Source organism: Heptranchias perlo, chromosome 4, assembly GCF_035084215.1.
Source record: "Heptranchias perlo isolate sHepPer1 chromosome 4, sHepPer1.hap1, whole genome shotgun sequence".
Taxonomy (NCBI): domain Eukaryota; kingdom Metazoa; phylum Chordata; class Chondrichthyes; order Hexanchiformes; family Hexanchidae; genus Heptranchias; species Heptranchias perlo.
Genome location: NC_090328.1, coordinates 79461789 through 79483841, shown reverse-complemented (window position 1 = coordinate 79483841; position 22053 = coordinate 79461789). Strand labels below are relative to the sequence as shown.

The following is a 22053-nucleotide window of genomic DNA, read 5'->3' as shown; positions in this document are numbered from 1 at the left end:
TGTGTTACAAAGATAATATTTATCACCAAATGATTTACAAACAATCACAGAAAACACACTGAGAAAATTTAGGCATCTTTTTTGTAGACATTTAATTGAACTCCAAACACACAAGAATAAAAAAGGATATTTTGCAATAAGCATATCATTGTATCATAGCATGGTACAGCACAGAAGGAGGCTATTCGGCCCATCGTGCCTGTGCTGGCTCTTTGAAAGAGCTGTCCAATTAGTCCCATTCCCCTGCTCTTTCCCCATAGCCCTGTAATTTTTTTCCATTCAAGTATTTGTCCAATTCCCTTTTGAAAGTTACTATTGAATCTGCTTCCACCGCCCTTTCAGGCAGTGCATTCCAGATCATTACAACTCACAGCGAGAAAAAGGGTTCTTTATGTCGCCTCTGGTTCTTTTGCCGATCACCTTAAATCTGTGTCCTCTGGTTACCGACCCTTCTGCCACTGGAAACAGTTTTTCCTCATTTACTCTATCAAAACCGTTCATGATTTTGAACACCTCTATCAAATCTTCTCTTAACTGTCTCTGCTCTAAGGAGAGCAACCCCAGCCTCTCCAGTCTCTTCACCACAACTGAAGTCCCTCATCCCTCATTCTAGTAAATCTCTTCTGCACCTTTTCTAAGGCCTTGACATCCTTCCTAAAGTGTGGTGCCCAGAATTGAACACAATACTCCAGCTGAGGCCTAACCAGTGTTTTATAAAGGTTTAGCATAACTTCCTTGCTTTTGCACTCTATCCCTCTATTTATAGAGCCAAGGGTACCATATGCTTTCTCAATGGCCCTCTCAACTTGTCCTGCTACCTTCAAAGATTTGTGTACAAACATCCGCAGGTCTCTCTGTTCCTACACTCCCTTTAAAATTGTGCCATTTAGTTTATATTGCCTCTCCTTGTTCTTCCTGCCAAAATGTATCACTTCAAACTTCTCTGCGTTAAATTTCATCTGCCACATGTCGGCCCATTTCACCAATCTGTCTATGTCTTCCTGAAGTCTGTTACTAACCTCCACATTGTTTACTACATTTCTGAGTTTCATGTCAGCTGCAAAGTTTGAAATTATACCCTATATACCCAAGTCCAGGTCATTAATATATATAAAAAAGAACAGTGGTGTTAATATTAACCCATGGAGTACACCACCTTATACTTCTCTCCAGTCTGAAAAACAACTGTTCACCGCTACTCTCTGCCCTCTGTTCCTTAGCCAATTTTGTATCCATACTGCCACTGTCCCTTTAATTGCATGGGCTTTAATTTTGCTAACAAGTCTATTATGTGGTACTTTATCAAATGCTTTTTGAAAGTCCAAATGAATAACATCAACCACACCACCTTCATCAGCCCTCTCCGTTACTTCATCAAAGAACTCAATCAAGTTAGTCAAACATGATTTTCCTTTAACAAATCTGTGCTGACTTTCATTTATTAGCCCATACTTTTCCAAGTGCCAAATATGGCAGCTCATACCATCAGTTATTAATGTTAAGCAGAATCAGTATGTTTCCAAGTAATTTTCATACATTCTAATACAAAATTTATCATAAACAATCATAATATATTTATTCTATTGTGACAAGATTGCAAAAATAAATTTTAGAATGTTTATAATATGATTACAAAATTAAGTTGCTACATGCTAATTGTAATATCACAGCATTTTGCAAGGTGCTACAAGATATTCAAGCATATCTAGTATTTTTCTTCATTTGGTATCTTTTGCAATTCAGTTTTTCCTTCTACCATTTTCTCCTCTTAAGCTACCTCTCCTGAAGGCATTGGGATATAGTTCCATAGGTGGCAGCAACCCTCTGGTGCCTCATCCAAGTGGCTATTCTTTATGCGTGAGCCTGCATGGTGGGTTGTTGGGCTACCACTGCTAAACTTTAACCTGTCCTCATTTGACATTCACGTACATGAACTTCCAACAAGAGGTTACTAGATAGCCATCACAACTGGGAATCTCCGCCAACTTTCCTCCCCTCCTTGGGACATTGAAACCAATTACAACACCACCATTGCTGCCCTGGCTTATCAACATAGGGCAGAAATTGAACATGGGAGCTTCCTAGTCTGTATGGCACAACACTTATCCACTGAAACGTCTTTGTAATTTCACTTCACATAGTGCACAAATTAAACCTTTTCCAAAGAGGAGCTCCATTTATTTTATTAAAACAATCCATTTAGTCTGGAATAATAATTCCAAGGAGAGTGTTTAATAGTGATATAAAAAATTGATTTAGTTTAGCTTACCTGTGTGTTATGTTCTTAAACAAGGTTCACGATAATTTAATTTACAACATTATTTAAATTGGAGAATAAGATGGCAATTTCTAACTGTTCTCATTACAAAGCATCTGCTGCAAATTGAAATTTATAGTGACATTATTCAACACACGGACATATTTTTGGCACTGGCGGTAAACAGAAATTGAGTTGCTACCAGCAATAAAGGGGTTTTCCACTTATCAGTGGTAGTAAAAAGGCACTGCCTCCAGGTTTCCAATTATCCTGCTCTCATAAACAGCATTCACAGAGAGATTCCAGCAGAGAAGGGGGCTACTTGGCATTCATAGTGACCTGCTACCCTAATCTTCTCCTTTGTTCAGCAATGTTACTGTCAGCTGGGAAAAGACCAGTTAGCATATTGTTTTATGCCAGACTCATTTTGCTGGGAGCCACTCGATTTTGAAACTCCGATTGTCCATTAGAACAGAATCAAAAAAAACCTGGCAGATACTTCAAGATGCTCAGAATACTGAGCTTGCTGTAGAGCTGCTGTGAAATATGTCCAGTCAATGAAAAAAGTCATTTATGTTTGCCTTTGGAGACTATAAGAGTGGAGAGAAATTATGGAAGGGGGTGATAGTAGACTTTCCCCTCACTTGAGAGGATTAGTAGATGCCTGAAATAGTTTTAGGAACTTTTGAGAGGATCCCAAATTATATTGTTGTATTTTTAACATTCATTAACGTCTCATATAAAGAGTTACATTGAGTTACATCGAGTCTACAGCACAGAAACAGGCCATTCGGCCTAACTGGTCTATGCTGGCGTTTATGCTCCACATGAGCCTCCTCCCTCCCTACTTCATCTAACACTATCAGCATTCCCTTCTATTCCTTTTTCCCTCGAGTGCTTCTCCAGCTTCCCTTTAAATGCATCTATGCTATTTGCCTCAACTACTCCTTGTGGTAGTGCGTTCCACATTCCTACCACTCTTTGGGTAAAGAAGTTTCTCCTGAATTCCCTATTGGATTTATTAATGACTATCTTATATTTATAGCCTCTAGTTTTGGTCTCGCCCACAAGTGGAAACTTTTTCTCTAAGTCTACCCTATCATACCCTTTCATCATCATAAGACCTCTATCAGGTCACCACACAGCCTTCCCTTTTCTAGAGAAAAGAGCCCCAGCCCGTTCAGCCTTTCCTGATAAGTATATCCTCTCAGTACTGGTATCATCCTTTTGAATCTTTTTTGCACCTTTTCCAATGCCTCCATATCCTTTTTATAATATGGAGACCAGAACTGTGCACAATACTCCAAGTGTGATCTAACCAAGATTCTATACACGTTTAACATAACTTCTCTGCTTTACAATTCTAGAAATGAACCCCAGTGCTTGATTTGCCTTTTTTATGGCCTTATTAACCTGCGTTGCTACTTTTAATGATTTGTGCATCTGTATCCCGAGATCCCTTTGCTCCTCTCCTCCTTTTATTTTCCAAGCAGAATGTGTCCTCCTTATTCTTCCGACCAAAATGTGTCACCTCACACTTACCTATATTGAAATTCATTTGTTAATTACACACCCATTCTGCAAGTTTATTAATGTCTTCTTGCATTTTGACGCATTCTTCCTTTGTATTAACTACACCCCCCAATTTGGTGTTGTCCTCAAATTTTGAAATTGTACTTTCAATTCCTGAGTCCAAATCGTTAATGTAAATTGTGAACAACAGTGGTCCCAGTACTGATCCCTCTGGAACACCACTTCTCACCTTTTGTCAGTCTGAACCCCTACTCTCTGTTTCTGCTACTTGTCCCCGACTGCACATGCTCTGACCTTAGTCATGAGTCTACAATGTGGTACCTTATTGAAGACCTTTTGAAAATCCAAATATATTACATCTACTACATTACCCTTGTCTACTCTTTCTGTTACTTCTTCAAAGGAATAAAGGTCCAATGCAGATCTAAATACTCCCATTTCACAATGAATGAAATGAAGAAAATACCATGTATGAATATACAGCTTCAGGTAGCTTCCTAAAAAAGCTTTCTAACTACAACTAGATTTTGCTGATACTTTCTGAATTAAAAATCAGGCAAAGGAAGGCACATTAAGTATGCATATTTCTTCACAATCTTTCCATTACAACTAAAATAACTATAATACATGTTAGTGACATCCAGATTATGTTGTTATTCCTCTAACATTTGGTCATGTAACTCTGAGCATTTTCATTCAATTATCAAACCATGTTCTGGGCAGCCACTGATCTGTGCCACAAATAAAGGCAACATACCTATCGCAAGATCATGTTCTAACTGTCCTCTATATCCCCATATTTACATGAAAATGCAAATCTGGCTCGTGAGTTCTAATATTCCATGGTTAGCTCACTGTATATCATTTTCCTAATAAAGTGGATAGGTTCTTCACAAAGCATCACGCATCTTCTGTTCTCTTGAGATCCTGTTTACGTTCTGATGAATTTTGGTGGCACATGTTGTCAAAGCTGTACGCTGAGAGATACCCTTGTAGTATAGGTAGGAACTGTTTCTGTAGCAAAGCAAACAATATATATTGTTTTATACTATCAACTAATAATGCAGGTGTAGACTGGTTGGGGGTACTTTTAAACTTTTTCGCCTGGATAGTAAACTAATGGAGCAGATCGCCTGCCCTCTATAGAACCCGCCCAGTTTGCATTCCCAGGATGGGCCACAAATTGCACAAAGTATTATTTTTAAAAGTGAATTAAGATGTTTATTACATGTTATGACTAGACCAGTGGTAACATTTTACACCAATATGTTTGTCACAATACTCCAAATAGCTCCAGTTGATCTAAACAGCCTCATTCTAAGTTACACTACTTTTCTAAATCCTAGAACCTAGCCATCCACAAAGTACAGCATTTAAATATCCAGCACAGGTGAGGAGACGTGCTCAATTTTTAAAAAAAAGAGCGTTTGGTCATTTTAACAATAAAAGCAACTTCTGTTGAAAAACCTGGTCACTGCTACCAGGTCTGGGGAGGGGAAATATGGATCCCAAACCACCTTCCCCCCCCTACTTCAAACCACTCTGAGAAACTGCTCTTAACTCCTAAGAGTGATTTTAATATCCTCCACTCAGCAGAAACATTTACCTGACGAAGGAGGAAGCCTCCGAAAGCTTGTGAATTTAAAATAAAATTGCTGGACTATAACTTGGTGTTGTAAAATTGTTTACAATTGTCAACCCCAGTCCATCACCGGCATCTCCACATCAGAAACTGGGTGGAATGGAAGCTAAAATGAAAATGATATAGTTATTGCTTTGTTTCCTCCCTGCAGTCTTTTTAACACCGCTGTTTTTCTGGGCGGTCACGCCATAAATATATGCAAATCGGGGTATTATCACTTACATAGAACCCCAAAGCTATTTTAATGGTTTACTGGATGGAGAGTCTGCCATTAGCGCTCCACTCAGTAGAATCTGTTGGAGCAGTAGTGGAGCCCAAAAGGTAAGTACAAAACTTATCTTTGCTCAGTTCCTCCAGGCCCTACAAAGAAAGTATGGACTGCTACTGCCCCAGGCTCTCCCCACCCTTCCTCGCTCTTGGCACGCTCCCAACCCCCACTCCCCCCCTCCACTACCCTGAAGACTTACTTGAGGGCCAGCTGGGTGGCCTCTGGGCTGCCTGATATTTGTCAGCAAGAATCCGGTGAGCTGCCACTGGATGTCTGTTTCAGGTGGGCAGCTCGCTTGTTGCACTTAACTGAGCCTCAGCTGTTAAAATGGACCAGGCCTCGACGCTCCACCTCCCACGCAGTCTTCCCACGCATTTTGCTGGCTTTCCACTGGGGAATTAGACTTCTCCCTCTACTCTCTGTTTCATCCCTTTTAACCAGTTTTTAATCTAATTTGCTACATTCACCCTAATTCCATACTCCTTAATCTTGTCCAATAGACTCCTATGTGTACCTTGTCAAAGTTTTCTGAAAGTCCATGTACACCACATCCACTGCATTTCCCCATCCAGGGTATCTGTCATCTCCTCAAAGAACTCTATCAAGCACAATCTTCCTCTCTGAAATCCATGTTGGCTGTTTTTAATTATTTTCTCTTCATTTAGATATTTAGTAATTTAATCTTTAATTAAATATTCCAAATTTTTCTCTACAACAGATGTTGAACTAACCGATCTGTATTTACCTGGGTTAATTCTGTTTCTCTTTTTGAAAATGGGTATTACATTGCATAATCTCCACTCGTCAGGCACCTATTCACTCTCAATAGAACTGTGAAGTATAATTTCTGTTATTTCTTCCCCAATTTCACTCAGGATCATTGGATGTATCCCATGAGGTCCTGGCACTTTGTCCTCCTTTAGCTTAACTAAATTCTGCAATATTTTCCTTTTATTTATTACACTAGCTCTCATCTTACTTTTAACCAATTCAGGATTTAACTCCTCCCCAATATCCTTCCCTTTTATTAACACTGAATTAAAGTATTTCTGCTTATCCTCTACGAACTCATTATCCTCTCTTCTCAAAGGTCCCACCTCACATTCAACAAAAGTTGGAGGATTACACAAAAAACCTTCTTCATTGTGCTGAAGTTGAGACTCATTTCTCCATCTCCTAAATCTAACTCTACTTCCTAGGAACTTAATACAATGGGTCTTAGTTCCTACCTTGGTCTTTCCCTCCTACAATTTGAAGACTTTCAAACCAAAGCTTGCTGATGCCTAACTACTCCTTCTTGATTTTCCTCATCTTTCTACTCTTTTAAACCTTGTGGTTAAAAACCTAACCTGCGATATGGGTCTTTACCTAGTTTCTCAATTTAAAAAAATCTCCAATTTGCATGCAAATGAACAAAGCTACTCCAACAAAAGTTAATCTTTACATCATTATTTCCCCTTACTGTTATTTATAGGCAAATAATAGATTGTAAAGATACTCCAGCAGTTACCTCTTTGTTTCAAATCCTGTAAGTACATTTGCATCAAGACTTTTTCAAATTCCTCATGATCTTCATCGCCTTCAAGGATTTCACTGAGCATCTCATCTTCTATACTGTCGAGTGGATTTTCCCGCAGATCAATATATCTGTTAATAGGAAAGGGAAGAGGTTTAATCCACTCATCTTATTTGACATTGGCCTTTTATTCAGGACAATATCAAAACATTAAGTACTTTTGTCTGGAGGATGAAAGAAGGAAGAACCATTTCCATACTGCAGAGTTTGGAAAAAAAACATGTGACCTCACTGTCTGACTGCCAGCTCTCCCTGCTCAACCTCAACTACTACCATGGGATTTTTAATCATCACCTTTACCAACAGAACAGAGAGATGGGGCCTCAGTTTAATATTTCAGCTGAATGTTGTGACCTCCAATAATGCAGCACTCTCTCAACACTAGATTGTCTCTCTTCAGCCCAGATTATATACTCAAATCCTGGAGTTGGTCTTGAATCCACAACCAAGTGACTCAGAGGCAGGAGTGCTACTAAATGAGCCAACCTGTAAACAATAGCAGGGGCAAAAGCAAAGTCAATGGTAGACAAAAGAAATTGCCAACACCAGAATATCCTTCCCAAACCCTTCAGCTGCTCATCACCACTTCTGGTACTGTGCCTCATCTACAACTCTTCAAATCAATGGGGGAGAAGTATTTAAAAACAGAATTAAATATTTTTGTGGTAGATTTGTAGAGTTACAGGGAAGGCATGATACCAGTAGATGTGGTAATAATGTTATACTTAGAATTACATAGAACGTACAGCACAGAAACAGGCCATTCAGCCCAATTGGTCCATGCCGGTGTTTATGCTCTACTCGAGCCTCCTCCCACCTCACTTGATCTAACCCTATCAGCATAACCTTCTATTCCTTTCTCCATCATGTGTTTATCTAGTTTCCCCTTGAATGCATCTATGCTATTCGCCTCGACTGCTCCTTGTGATAACGAGTTCCACATTCTAACCGCTCTTTGGGTAAAGAAGTTTCTCCTGGATTCCCTATTGGATTTATTAGTGACTATCTTATATTTATGGCCCTTAGTTTTGGTCTCTCCCACAAGTGGAAAGATCTTCTCTGCATCTCCTCTATCAAACCCTTTCTTAATCTTAAAGATCTCATCAGGTCACCCTTCAGCCATCTCTTTTCTAGAGAAAAGAGCCCCAGCTTGTTCAATCTTTCCTAATAGGTATAACCTCTCAGGTATCATTCTTGTAAATCTTTATTGCACCTTCTCCAGTGCCTCCATATCCTTTTTATAACATGGAGACCAAAACTGTGCACAGTACTCTTAAGTGTGGTCCAACCAAGGTTCTATACAAGTTTAACATAACTTCTCTGCTTTTCAATTCTATCCCTCTAGAAATGAACCCCGGTGCTTTGTTTGCTTTCTTTATGGCCCTATTAACCTGTGATGCCACTTTTAGTGATTTGTGTATCTGTATCCATAGATCTCTCTGCTCCTCTACCCCATTTAAACTCTTATTATCCAAGCAGTATGTGGCCTCCTTATTCCTACCAAAATGCACCAACTCACACTTATCTATATTGATATTCTTTTGCCAATTACATGCCTATTCTGAAAGTTTATTACTATGAATATGGGGATGAGCAGAATGACATATAGGAGTGATACATTTTTATTATGCAAATTAAACTTAAATTGTTTGGAAACAGAGCTAAATTGGAAAATTCAAGAATCCCAACTCAGGGAATTCCCATCAGCTGTGCCCCTGATAGGACCAACAGGACCTAAGTCTGTTGGGAGCAGGCATAGGTCCTGTTGCAGGCCAAAATTGGGACCTGAAGCTGCAAAGGCAAAGAGCAATCGATCCTTGAAGGAGCGGGTACCGTTTCTGCAGGAACTATACATTGTTCTAATAAAGAATAATAAAAATCCTTTTTCTTCAGCATGATTCAGGTCTTGGGCTCCCCATTTTGGAGCAGCAGGATGCTGTTGTGAGTTTCAGCTACCTCAGTGAGGCAGGTGCCCCTGTTGCACTGCTAGAAGCACTGGTCCTTATGCAGATTATTTCAATAATCCCATCCCTGGGATTTGGGAATGGGTTCATTGGCAAGTGAAAGCACCAGGTGTAAATTCTGCACCACTGCACTTCTGGTGGAGCAATGGTGCAATGAGATTTTTGGGGCTAGGAAATGTGTCGCCACAAGGAAGCAACACTGTGCACCTTACAATGTAACGCTCAACTAAATCCAATTGCATTACTCTTAATTACTCACCTGTACTGTTGTATCTTGCACCAGCCCTGAAATTTGTACCATGACGGAACATAAGTTAAACCGGTTCAAAAATTATAAAAGGAAAACAAACTTCAGAAATGTATCCAAGGGCTTGACGGGATAGACGCTGAGAGGCTGTTTCCCCTGGCTGAAGAGTCTAAAACTAGGGGTTATAGTCTCAGGATAAAGGGTAGGCCATTTAGGACCAAGATGAGGAAAAATTTCTTCTCTCAGAGGGTTGTGAATCTTTGGAAGTCTCTACCCCAGAGGGCCGTTGAGTCGTTGAGTACATTCAAGACTGAGATCGATAGATATTTGTTTACTAAGGGAATCGAGGGATATGGGGATAGGGCAGGAAAGTGAAGTTGAGGTAGAAGATCAGCCATGATCTTATTGAATGGTGGAGTGGGCCGTATGGCTACTCCTGCTCCTATTTCTTATGTTCTTATGTTTATTTATAATATATATATATATATATATTTAATAACTGTATGCCATAACAGTTTTGAAAAACCAAATAAAGGAAGAAAACAAGTATTCCTGATTCTCTGCTAGATTTGCAATTTTTGAGCATAACAGCTACAATAATTTTTCTTAGCTTTTCTTCTTCCATAGAAATTTTCAGTTCATTTTTGTTGTAGGAATGCTGCTTAATGCAGTCAGTAAAGCGTTAAGTTCATTGTTTGCTGGAATAAACTACAGTGCTACACACTGTATTGTGGGACATTCCTCTCTGAACAGTCACAAAGGCAACAGAGCGAAGACAACTTTGATAAATCATTTCATCAAAATGCAATGCTGCTTTTTATGGCATACACAAGGCCAAACAAAACAAAGCAAACAGAAAGAAAGCAATAAATTTATTTGACTGACCGGCTGAAAATGGGGTTGCTAAAACATCCAAGCTAATTCTTAAAACAGCGGTTTGTCAATTTAACTAGTGCCAGTGTTAACTAACGTACCTTCAGTCTCAAATCACAACAGAAGCCCATCCAGTAAAACCTTCTCAAGGTCAATGTCCCAACATTATCTGCTCTTCTGACTGTAGCTTACTGTGTGTCCCTGCACCCCTATCTTCACCATCAGCGTCAGAGCTTTAGCTGTCATCTCTGTGCACCTTTCCTCCCAAATCTTTCTGCCTAGCTATATCTCTCCTTAGCCTTCTATGATTCTATCATTCTCAAGATCTACTTGACTACTCCTTTGTTCCTCTCTTCTAATTATTCTCCTACTCCTACTTCGTATCCATTCCCCTCTCCTCATTTTGTAGAATTCTTTGGAGTGTTTTGCTTTGTTAAAGGTGCTCTGTAAGTCCAAAGTGTTGTTGATTTGTGGTTGCCCTTGTTACTGACATAGGAGCCCCTGCCCGTACTCCAGTTCTAGTACCTTACATCTTCCCAGGATGCCCTCCAAAAAGTGCTGTGGTGTTCATTCAGTAAGCATTGTTCATTCATCTGCACCAGTAGCTTTTCTGTTAATGACTAACGTGCTGGAGTAGCCTCATAGCAAACAATAGTCAGCCAAGAATTTAAATCTCAGCTTTGGCTGACACTGGGTAAGTTTTGCCAGTCAGAATCTTTCCAGTAAATGGAAAATTTCACTGCAGTGGAATAGTCCAGCTTGGGGGTAGGAGGGATCTATTGAGACTGGTCCCACCTCCTACCCCTCACAGAGTAAATAGGTCAGTCAGTCATACAATAGCATTGACAACACCATGGAAGTATCAGACCATTCAGCTCTTGCAGTTGAAGGACCAGGTAGAGACAGTAAGCAGGAATGGAGGCTTAAAAGAAAAGATGGTGGGGGGAGGGAGAGGGACGATTTAAACATACACAAAAGTGAAAAAAGGAAAAATCATATTGCAGCACTTACTTTAAATTGGGGTCAGTTGTCAGAGAAGTTGGCAACTTCTTTATATCATCACCACTGACAACTAGCATCTTTAGGTTAGTCATCCTGCACAAGGTTTTGGACAGGTAGGTCAGCTTGTTCTTCTGAAGGAAAAGGGACTGTAGCTCACTGAGTCTGCATATAATATATAAATAGTACAAAATATTAGCCCTAGCTTCACAACCGCAACAAAGGAGAATATCATTCTGAGTAGCTCAGTTTTGCTTACCTAATACAAGTTTTATTTTAGATATGTATCCAAAAGAAAATCTGGATGGTGTTTATTTAAAACAATATATTTATACACTTAGGATTATGGGACCAATTATGCAGTTCTGTTTTAGTGGCAGCAGACCGCATTGCACTGTGTAAATGATACACAATCAAAGTGGACAGCTGAGCTTGCTTGAGTTCATGAGATTCATCGTTCTTCTTTTGTATGGCTGCTTGAAAAGCAACATTAAATGTTGATGTCCAAGTTCCTCATCCACTCTATGGCCTCTGGTGATACGGAGTGAACATAAGCTATTCCACCAGGGAAGGATCTTAGCGGGCAATGGTTAACTCATTTATAAACATTAAATATGCTCCGTGTGCACACTGACCCAGGCAAGGAATGTGATGCACACATGGGTGGAATTTCCGGTGAAGTAGCACCTTTAAAGAGCAGGGTAGATACGGAGAAACTCTTTCCTCCGGTGGGGGAATCAATAACAAGGGGAATTAATCTTAAAATTGGAGCTAGGCCATTCAGTAGCGAAATCAGGAAGCACTTTTTTACGCAAAGGGTGGTGGAAATCTGGAACTCTCTCCTGACAAGATTTTCAGGTGGCCCTCAAAATGGGCAGCTAGCGCTCCTGCCTGATACATGCAGGAACCTTAATAAAATAGTTAAATTGGCACTTGTAGGACCCTGATTTTTGCATACCAACAGGTGGAGCACGTGCCACGCACATTCCGCCCATTGGTACCAAGCATTGAGCAGCCTAACCAGTTGACCTTAAACTGATCGTTGGAGGTGGCTCAGAAAACGGTCCCAAAAGATTTTTTCACAGTCATTTTTGTGGAGTCAGGAGGATCGTGAAGTGTGCCAGAGGTGATAAAAGCAAGATGAAGGCCCCAGCCCTGGCAGGGTTTAGCTAGATGAAGCAGGATTGGGGCAGAAGTGGGCCTGAGCGGGTATTTTGATTGGGGGAGCCAGAATAATCAGAAGCAGAAAGAAATGGCCTGGATTTGCATTTTGGCAATGAGCAGGCCATGAATTATTTTGGTAGGGAAGCGAGGCTTGGCAAGGTGGCAGCTGGAGTTACTTGGTAGGGTCGGGAGGGATTGCAGGATGTATGAGACCCAGCAGGGGCAGTCGTGATGTTTTGAGGCACTGAGAAGGGTCTGTGGAGATAGGTTTGGAACAACTAAGTGGAATCCTGGATGATGGAGGAATGGGAGAGGGGTCCTGGGATGTGGGAGCACTAGCAGGGTGATGCTAGGTGTGGTGGATTTGAATCCAAGTATCAGAGGTGGAGGCCACTGCAACACACACTTCCCTCTCATCCACTTCTGTTACAAAACATGATGTATGTTGATTACAATAACCTGCACTATATTGTGTGCCATTATGGGCCAGTTCAGGTTTTACACCCTCTTTTCAAGTTAATCAGGCAGTTACCTGTCTAGATCCTGAGGCAGGTCCTTCAGTTTATTGCTGCTAATATCTAAACTCTTGAGGTTTGACATCCGAAGCACACAGATAGGCATGGTCTGAAACTGGTTTGAGGACAGATCTAAGTGGGTAAGTTTTTGCAGATCACGTAGCTGAAACATAAACAAAATCCAAATTATTTTGCACTAGAAACATGGCTGAAACCTTCTACTCTCCGTGTGTGGTTGAACAGATCTTCTTTAGCATTTTTATATTAATTTAGCTTTTCTGCTCCAGGTGACTGCCCTTTTTCCTAGACACAACAGTGGAAAGTAAATCCCTTGCTCTCCCCCTAGCTTTTGATGTCAGCTGCATCAATACAGGAAGCGATCAGAAAGATGTGCTAAAGGAAAGGATACCACACACCACTCATAGAGACGGGTAAATCTTGTTGTTTAGAATGTTAGCCTCTGATATGGCTTGAATCTGAAACCACAGGTAACATTGAACCACAGATTTCCTGCATTGAGTGGGAGTCTCTTTAATTTTGATTTTATCTCTTGTTTATCTCTGAATGAAATCTGTAATTTTCCACATTCAGCCATGACCATTTTTTTTCTTATTCCATAGACACATTTGCACATTCCCAGGCATTTACATCATTAGACCTGGCCATTCTTCTGGGTGAGCTGAAGTTTCCTATGCAATTGTTTCAATAAAACAGTAGCAACACTGGCTGCAGCTGTGCTGCTTATTGCAATGTGACCAGCTGTCGCCACTAACAGCAGCATGGTGGCGCAAACTAGTGGACCTTGTTAAGCTCTGCTTTTGGCAACATCCCAACTCATTTTTGTTAGGCAAGGCTATCAAGGGATATGGAGCAAAGGCTGGTAAATGAAATTGAGGTACAGATCAGCCATGATCTAATTGAATGACGGAGCAGGCTTGAGGGGCTCAATGGCCTCCTAATTTTCCTATCATGAAACTTTGCTCCTCGCGAGCTCTGTAGAAAAATTTAGATCTTTTTTCTCAAAGTTTTCTCTGCTCCTCTTCCTGAGGTGCTAATTTCCATAGTGCTCATACCTCATATGTGAGTCAAGGGAGGGAGTGCCATCAGGAAATTTTACTGTGGGTATCATAGCTGAGCCCGGTCCTGTTCTCGCCTAATATCCACACATGCAAATGTTGCAGCTGGGAAACTGGTTAGTGATCAGGAGCAGGAACCCTTGCTGACTTTTCCATTTCCTAGTCCAAGTGTAGCATATTTGTTGCTCCAGCTGGGACTGAGGATCAAACCTGGGGCTTCCTGGCCTGGCATAATGCTGCATAAGGCAATGCCTCTTTCCCCTCAGCCATCAGGGGGATAAGCCCTTCCATTTATGTACATATGCACATACAAAAGTGACAGACAGAAAAAGACCAGCTGGCCCATCAAGCCTGCTCCACACTCACGATGGCCGGAACATCATGGCCAGACATATCCTACACCCCGCACCTCCCCATGTAATCATCTGGAAGAGGCAAAAACAGAGCCAATAATGAAAAAAATACTCTGGAAAATTCCTCTCTGATTTGCTGGCACAGGCACGATGGGCTGAATGGCCTCCTCCTGTGCTGTACCTTACTGTCATACTGTACCTTATTTAGCCATACATTGATTCAGTTATTACTATGAATAGTTTTTTTTTCTGTAAAGTTTTGTGCTCATCAAGCAGGATATGTTGATGGTCAGGAATGGAACATCTTTCCATTTGTGGGCATGCAGTGTCAGAATCAAGCACACCAAGGTAAAATGTATTATTGGTTGGAATATGTAATTCCATTGTTCCTTTGAGTCTGACTTAAATAGATAGGCTGGATGCACCAGAGGACAAAGAAGCCGTGTGCATAGCTCCAGTGGACAATTGTTTAAAAGGTAAATCTTGGCATCTTACTTGCACCTTATTTTGATAATGGACAGTTCTGTACAAAGGCACAAACCTTTTAATCTCCAGCAAAATCTAGTAAACACTGCACACCCAACACTTGTTCGTTTACATCACTCGAATGTTGATTTTACCTCTATTGGTGTTTTAGAACTTTCTACTTTTTGTGTTCTATTTGATTCCTTCATAACAAAGATATTGATTTTGTAATGAAATATCTTTTTGAGGAAATGCAATATATTACACATTCAGAATACAAAGTAAACAAAACTGATATTTTATCAACAGTTGAAGTCTCAGTTGAACAAAGGCGATGCCTTGCTTCCTTTTTCAATTAGGCTGTTTGATTTATGGGTGTGTTTTAATAATAAATTACTCTTAGTCTTCTTTACTTTTACTGATGTGGGTATTATTGGCTATAATGTGTAATTCCTGTGTTGTATTGACTCTGACTTAAATAGACTATACCAACTGTACTTAAAAACAATCAAGATTCAAACTTACATAATGATAATCTTTTATCCTAGCCCTAATTCTGAAGCTGACATTTACATCTGGGTTTTTCTGGACTTATTAAGCTAGATTTTCTGATTGCGTTCGGCCAATTTACAGATGGAAATCAGGTGAATCTGACCGGAAAATTGGGCGGAGTTCCGTAACACCAGCTCTCCCCTCACTTTACATCGCATGCCAATATCCAGCATGTAAAACATGGGCGTTTCATTAAAATATGTAAATTATTCCCTCAAGGCCCTGACCACAATTTTGTGATGTTCGTTTGTGCAGGACACTTGCTCATAATTACACCCTTGTAAAATGGACATCCAAGGTTGCTAATAATCGAATATGGAAATTCATTTAAAGGGGATAGTAAAGTTAACATAAGTGTCCTTTAACCATTTCTTGACCGTTGTCATCTTCATTCTTTTTCTGCTGCCACTTAGAATCTCATGAGCTTTAGCACCGAGTTTAATGCTGCGTCTTTTTTTTTGCCAACAGTATCTTATTGCCACTGACAGGTTTCCAGATGGCCTTTTTCAGGAAGAAGAGAAGGACCAACAGAAGGATGGCAGACAGATCAGCTGCACCAGAGGGGTTCTGTGGCCATATGTTGGTACCCACACAGACCGAGATGCATATATCTCATTTTGGCACTCCAAGTGCCTATGGAAACTCCTCTTCCCAAAGTTGGGATGGCACAAATATGATGTATTAATGCCTGATTAATCCTAACACCACAGAAGCATGACTCTCACAATGCACTTTGAGTGGTACTGCGTGAAATAAAGTATGTCAGGGTGATCAACAGTCAACGTAACCTGATTGGCAAGACGCTACCAACAATTGTACAGGCAACAGCCATGGGAAACTATCTTCACAAGGTCTGGGTCATCAGAGGGTCAGATGCACAGCTGTGCCATTTGCTGCTAGGGCACCTGCAGTTACAATGAAAACATATTTTTCGTCAGCTGTAATCTGTGACCAAATACACCTTCACTATGTTGCCTTTACCTCCAACTCAACTGCGACGGTTCCCATTTCAGTCGCCTGTTGACATATTAACTCACACTATAATAAGAAACGTCTTTGGACATAGTTGAACTTTTATGCAATCAGATTTTTATGGCCTAAAGTGATGCCTGTCTGTGCCTAGTGTTTAGCACTCCACTGCTTCCCTTTGATGACACTATATGACATGTGTGTTCCCGATCCTAATACTCCTTCTAGGTGCTCCCCTTGTGGCAGGAGTCAAAGGGATCGCTGAGTGCTGTATCTCAGTTGAAGCCTCTTGGGGATGAGATGGCCCTCTACCTCCTTGAGCTGGTTATTAGATGACCCAGCTACTGGCTCCACAAATTCCTCAGCATTGGGGGCAGCCTAGTTTTCCACACTTTCTGTTACATTTGCAATCATTAAAGGGGGGGGGGGGGGGGGAATGACATTTGGGTCCAAATGTGCTGTCAGCCTGAGAGACAGCATCTTCATCTGTCTCTAGCTTTGCTCCTGTTACTGGGCAATGCCTCATCATGCCTATTGATCCACATGACAGCAGAACTGATGGCACCAATGCGTTCTGTGAAGCCCTCAGTAATGGGTCTCCCAATGTGACCCTTGAGCAGGTGGAAGCCAGAGGAGAGAGTCCAGGGCCTCTATGTTATTAGTCTCAGCATTCATGAGAGATACTATAACTGACATTAGGGCCTCTAGCAGTGCGAGCTCTGTTGTAAATGTCCATGGAATTACCACATGCTCCATGGCGGCCTGCAGTTCTGCGAATCCGTCCATTATCACTGCGTAGATGTGGGTACTGGACTCCTCCACACTAGCTTTCAGCGGCTGCAGGTTTTTGGCACTGTCTCCATTGATTCCATAAAAGTCCTGTGCTCAGAAAGTGTCTTGTTTTAAAAGCATGCTCTGTTAAGTCTGGAACCCAGGGCCCAATAGCTGAGAACAGATGTGAGTTGACCCTTCGAAGGCAAGTTCCCGTTCCTCTTTCAGCATTACCACCTGTTCCTACTTGGATGTACTTTGTGCATCACCTGATGCACCCACCTCTACCTCACTTTAAATTCTCCAAGGTGGGTGCACCTTAACTGGTGCTTACAATGGTAGGAGTGAGTGACACTGGATGCTGTGAACATCCCATGGTTGCCAGGCAGATGTTTCATGTATGATTGGTGGCATCAAATATGATTGGTGGCATCATAGCAGGTGTGGCCAATCAGACTATGCTGGCATACCTTCTTTAATGCAGAGTCAGTGAAAGCATGACATACTGGGGTAGATTTTCGTCTTCACCGACTGGGTGGTAATCTGGTGGAGCGGATTGCTTGCCCATTGTAGAACCCACCCAATTTTGATTCCTTTGAAATCATTGGAAATTAAAATCATGCTGTTTTTATAATGGGCGGGTGATCTGCCCTCTCGATTAACCGCCCATCAGATGAAGATGAAGGTTACCCCCCATTGTTTTTAAGAACGTAATTAACAGTGAGCATCCTGCACAAACGAATGTCAGAAAATTACTTGTCTGGCATCCCTGCCCATATTTTAATACTTAAATGGTGCTCCCGCTTGTTTCAGGTAGGAGTTTCCTGTGCACACCCCGAGGCCCACTGGAAATGTGCGTTATGGGTCTCTGTCCCTTTTCTGGTCTATTATATTGTGTAACGGGCGTACACAGGCCATAACAGACTCAAAAATTGACTCCATATAGTTTTAAAAACAGTATCTAGTTGTGGTCTTTCTCCAAAGTGGCAAGCATTTTTAAAGTGTAATGTATACAGTTAGTCCAAAGCTGATTTTAGAACTAGTACAGAACTGCCCTCTGCAGGTAAGTAACGCCAGTTACATAAAGAAGAGGACTGGCAGTTAAATATTGCAGGATATAACATATTTAGAAAGGACAGGGAAGGAAAATGGGATTGGGGTAGCTGTACTAATTAGAGACAACATAATGGCTATAGAAAAAAGGGACATAACTAATATTAAGATAGAAACAGAATCCTTATGGATTGAGACAAAGGATAAGGAGGGATTGATCATGTTAAGAGGCATATTATAAAGACCATCTAATAGCGGAAGGGAAGTGGAGGAAGAAGTATGTTGGCAAATCTATGAAATGAGTAAAAAACATCGAATAATAATCATGGGAGATTTCAACTACCCCCAAATAAACTGGCAAGAGGAGGTTGGGAAAGGGGAAAAGGAATGGAGTTTGTGAGAAGCCCAACAAGAGAGGAATCATAGCTGGATCTAATAATGAGAAATGAACCAGAGCAGATAAGAGAAGTAAGCATAGGGGAATATTTGGGCGATAGCAATCAACAGCAACAACAACTTGCATTTATATAGCGGCTTTAACGTAGTAAAATGTCCCAAGGCGCTTCACAGGAGCATCATCAAATAAAATTTGACACCGAGCCACATAAGGAGATATTAGGACATCAAAGGGGTAGGTTTTAAGAAGCGTCTTAAGGAAGGAGAGGACGAGTAGTGGAGAGATTTAGGGAGGGAATTTCAGAGCTTAGGGCCCAGGCAGCTAATGGCACGGCTGCCAATGGTGGAGTGATTAAAATTGGGGATGCGCAAGAAGTCAGAATTGGAGGAGCGCAGAGATCTTGGTGGGTTGTAGGGCTGGAGGAGGTTACAGAGATAGGGAGGGGCAAGGCCATGGAGGGATTTTAAAACAAGGATGAGAATTTTAAAATTGAGGCATTGCCAGACCGGGCCCAATGTAGGTCAGTGGGCACAGGGGTGATGGGTGAACGGGACTTGGTGCAAGTTAGAAAATGGGCAGCAGAGTTTTGGATGAGCTCAAGTTTATGGAGGGTGGAAGATCATAACATAATAAGGTTTAAAATAATGATTGAGAAAGACATAAGTAAGACAAAGACCAAAGTAATAGCTTGGAAAATAGCTGATTTTATGGGGATGAGAATGGAACTAGGGAAGGTAAACTGGAAAAAGAATTTGACTGGTGGACAGCTAATGTTATTCCTATATTCAAAAAGGGAGATAGAACAAGTCCAGGGAACTATAGACCAGTTAGCTTAACGTCGGTGGTAGGAAAGATAATGGAATCTTTACTCAAAGATGTAATAGATAAACATCTAGAAAACGAAAATATAATAAAGAATAGTCAACACGGATTTCAAAAGGGAAAGAAGTCATGCTTGACCAACCTAACTAAATTCTTTGAAGAAGTAACAGAAAGAGTAGACAAGGGTAATGTAGTAATTGTAATATATTTGTATTTTCAAAAGGCTTTCGATAAGGTACTGTATTGTAGATTCATGACTAAGGTCAGAGCATGTGGAGTCAGGGGACAGGTAGCAGAATGGATAGCAAACTGTCTACAAAACAGAGAACAGAGAGTAGGGATTAAGGGTAGCTACTCAGACTGACAAAAGGTGAGAAGTGGTGTTCCAGAGGGATCGGTGCTGTTGTTCACAATTTACATTAATGATTTAGACTTGGGAATCGGAAATACAATTTCAAAATTTGCAGACAACATCAAATTGGGTGGTATAGTTATTACAAAGGAAGAATGCAACAAAATAAAGAAGACATTAATAAACTTGTAGAATGGGCTTGTAATTTGCAAATTAAATCCAATACAGGTAAGTGTAAGGTGGTGCATTATGGTAAGAAGAATAAAGAGGCAACATACAGCTTGGATAATAAGAGTCTAAAGGGGTAGAGGAGCAAAGGTATCTGGGGGTACAGTTACACAAATCATTAAAAGTAGTGATGCAGGTTAATAAGGCCCTAAAAAAGGCAAACCAAACACTGGGGTTCATTTCTAGAACAATAGAATTGAAAAGCAGAGAAGTTATCTTAAACTTGTTTAGAATCTTAGTTAGACCATGCTTGGAGTACTGTGCACAGTTCTGGTCTCCATATTATAAAAAGGATATAGAGGCATTGGAAAAGGTGCAAAAAAGATTCACAAGGATGATACCAGAACTGAGAGGATATACTTGTCAGGAAAGACTGAGCAGGCTGGGGCTCTTTTCTATAGGAAAGAGAAGGCTGAGGGGTGACCTGCTAGAGGGCTTTAAGATGATGAAAGGGTTTGATAGGATAGAAGTAGAGAAAATGTTTCCACTTGTGGGGAGTCCAAAACTAGAGGTCATTAATATAAGATAGTCACTAATAAATCCAATAGGGAATTCAGGAGAAACTTCTTTACCCAAAGATGGTAAGAATGTGTAACGCACTACCACAAGGAGTAGTTGTGGCAAATAGCATAGATGCATTTAAAGTGAAGCTAGATAAACACACGAGGGAGAAAGGAATAGAAGGGTAGGCGGGTTGGAAATTGTTGTTGGCCAGCCGCTTGGGCCTAGTGCCAGTAGGTCCATCCAAAGATCCTCTCGGAGGACACCAGTTAGCCCATTTCTAAGAAAACCATTTTCCTTAAGACAGCTGATCACTTTGCAACCATGATGGCAAAGTCAAAATTGTGGAGCATACAGCAGATGACCACAAAACTGGACACCTGTACAAAGCTCCTCCCGAACAGTTCAGGCAGCAAAAGCATTGTTTGAGCACACTGACTGTCTGTTCAATGATGTTTCTAGTGGTGGTATGGCTCTCGTTGTAGGTCAGCTCTGCAGCTGTGCCAGGGTTCCTGACAGGAGATGTGAGTCAAGTCTGTAGGAGATAGCCCTTGTGGACAACTAACCAGTCTGTAACCCGATGGCCTGGTAGGATGCCGGGAAACCAGACGCAGACCAGCATGATCCATTGCCTGTGGTCGCATACCAGCTGCACATTGAGGGAGTGGTATACCTTTCGATTGATAAAGATGCCAGGCTGGTGATGGGAAGCACGCAAGGCAACGTGAATGCATTATATCACATCTTGGACATTGGGGAAGCCTGCAATGCGGGCGAAGCCTAGTGTTCTCTCCTCCTGCTTCACTCTGTCCGAAGTAATGTAGCCCTTCATCCTGGTGTAGAGGGCCTCAGTAACCTCCCTGATACGGCGGTGGACTGCAAACTGGAAGATGTTGCTGATCTCATTTGTTGCAGACTGGAAGGAGTCTGTTGCATAAACGTTAAGCACCACGGTGACCTTGACAGCCACAGGCAGCGCTGTCTATGACCAGATGTGAGGCTCAAGTAGCTCCAGCAGGTGACATAGCTTGGTGATACCTCCTTTATGAAGTGATGGTGTGGCAGGGAGTTAAGAGGGTGGGGGGTGCATGTAATGCCACATTCCCAGTGCTTTCCCACCCCCCCACCATTTTTACTTACCTTAATTCAGGCACGGGAGGGCGGGCCTACTTTACATCGAAAAGTCATGGCCTGCTGATGTCATCACCGCTGCAATGGCATTTTAACTTCTGTAGTCGAGAGGCTACACAGGGCCGTCCCTGACTGCAGCACCACAGCGGGATTCATGGAGTGAGCAGAATCACGGCGGGAGTCATGGAGTGAGCAGAACCATGGCGGGAGTCAAAGAGTGAGCAGAACCATGGCGGGAGTCAAAGAGTGAGCAGAACCATGGCGGGAGTCACGGAGTGAGCAGAATCACGGCGGGAGTCACAGATTGAGCAGAACCACGGCGGGAGTCACGGAGTGAGCAGAACC

At 41.5% G+C, this 22053-nt stretch overlaps 1 protein-coding gene across 2 annotated transcripts in view; it reads right to left on the bottom strand.

Moving 5' to 3' along the window:
• Nucleotides 1-67: 67 nt before the first annotated feature.
• lrrc2 (leucine rich repeat containing 2) overlaps nt 68-22053 on the bottom strand; it is a 59754-nt gene continuing 37768 nt past the window's right edge. For both annotated transcript variants that reach the window (XM_067983212.1, XM_067983211.1), the window contains 4 exons: nt 13056-13201; nt 11372-11524; nt 7211-7347; nt 68-4804 (listed from right to left, as the gene is read on the bottom strand). In XM_067983212.1, coding sequence (XP_067839313.1) covers nt 4755-4804; nt 7211-7347; nt 11372-11524; nt 13056-13201 — 486 coding nt within the window. In that variant the 3' untranslated portion in view covers nt 68-4754. The remainder of the gene's footprint in view (nt 4805-7210; nt 7348-11371; nt 11525-13055; nt 13202-22053) is intronic.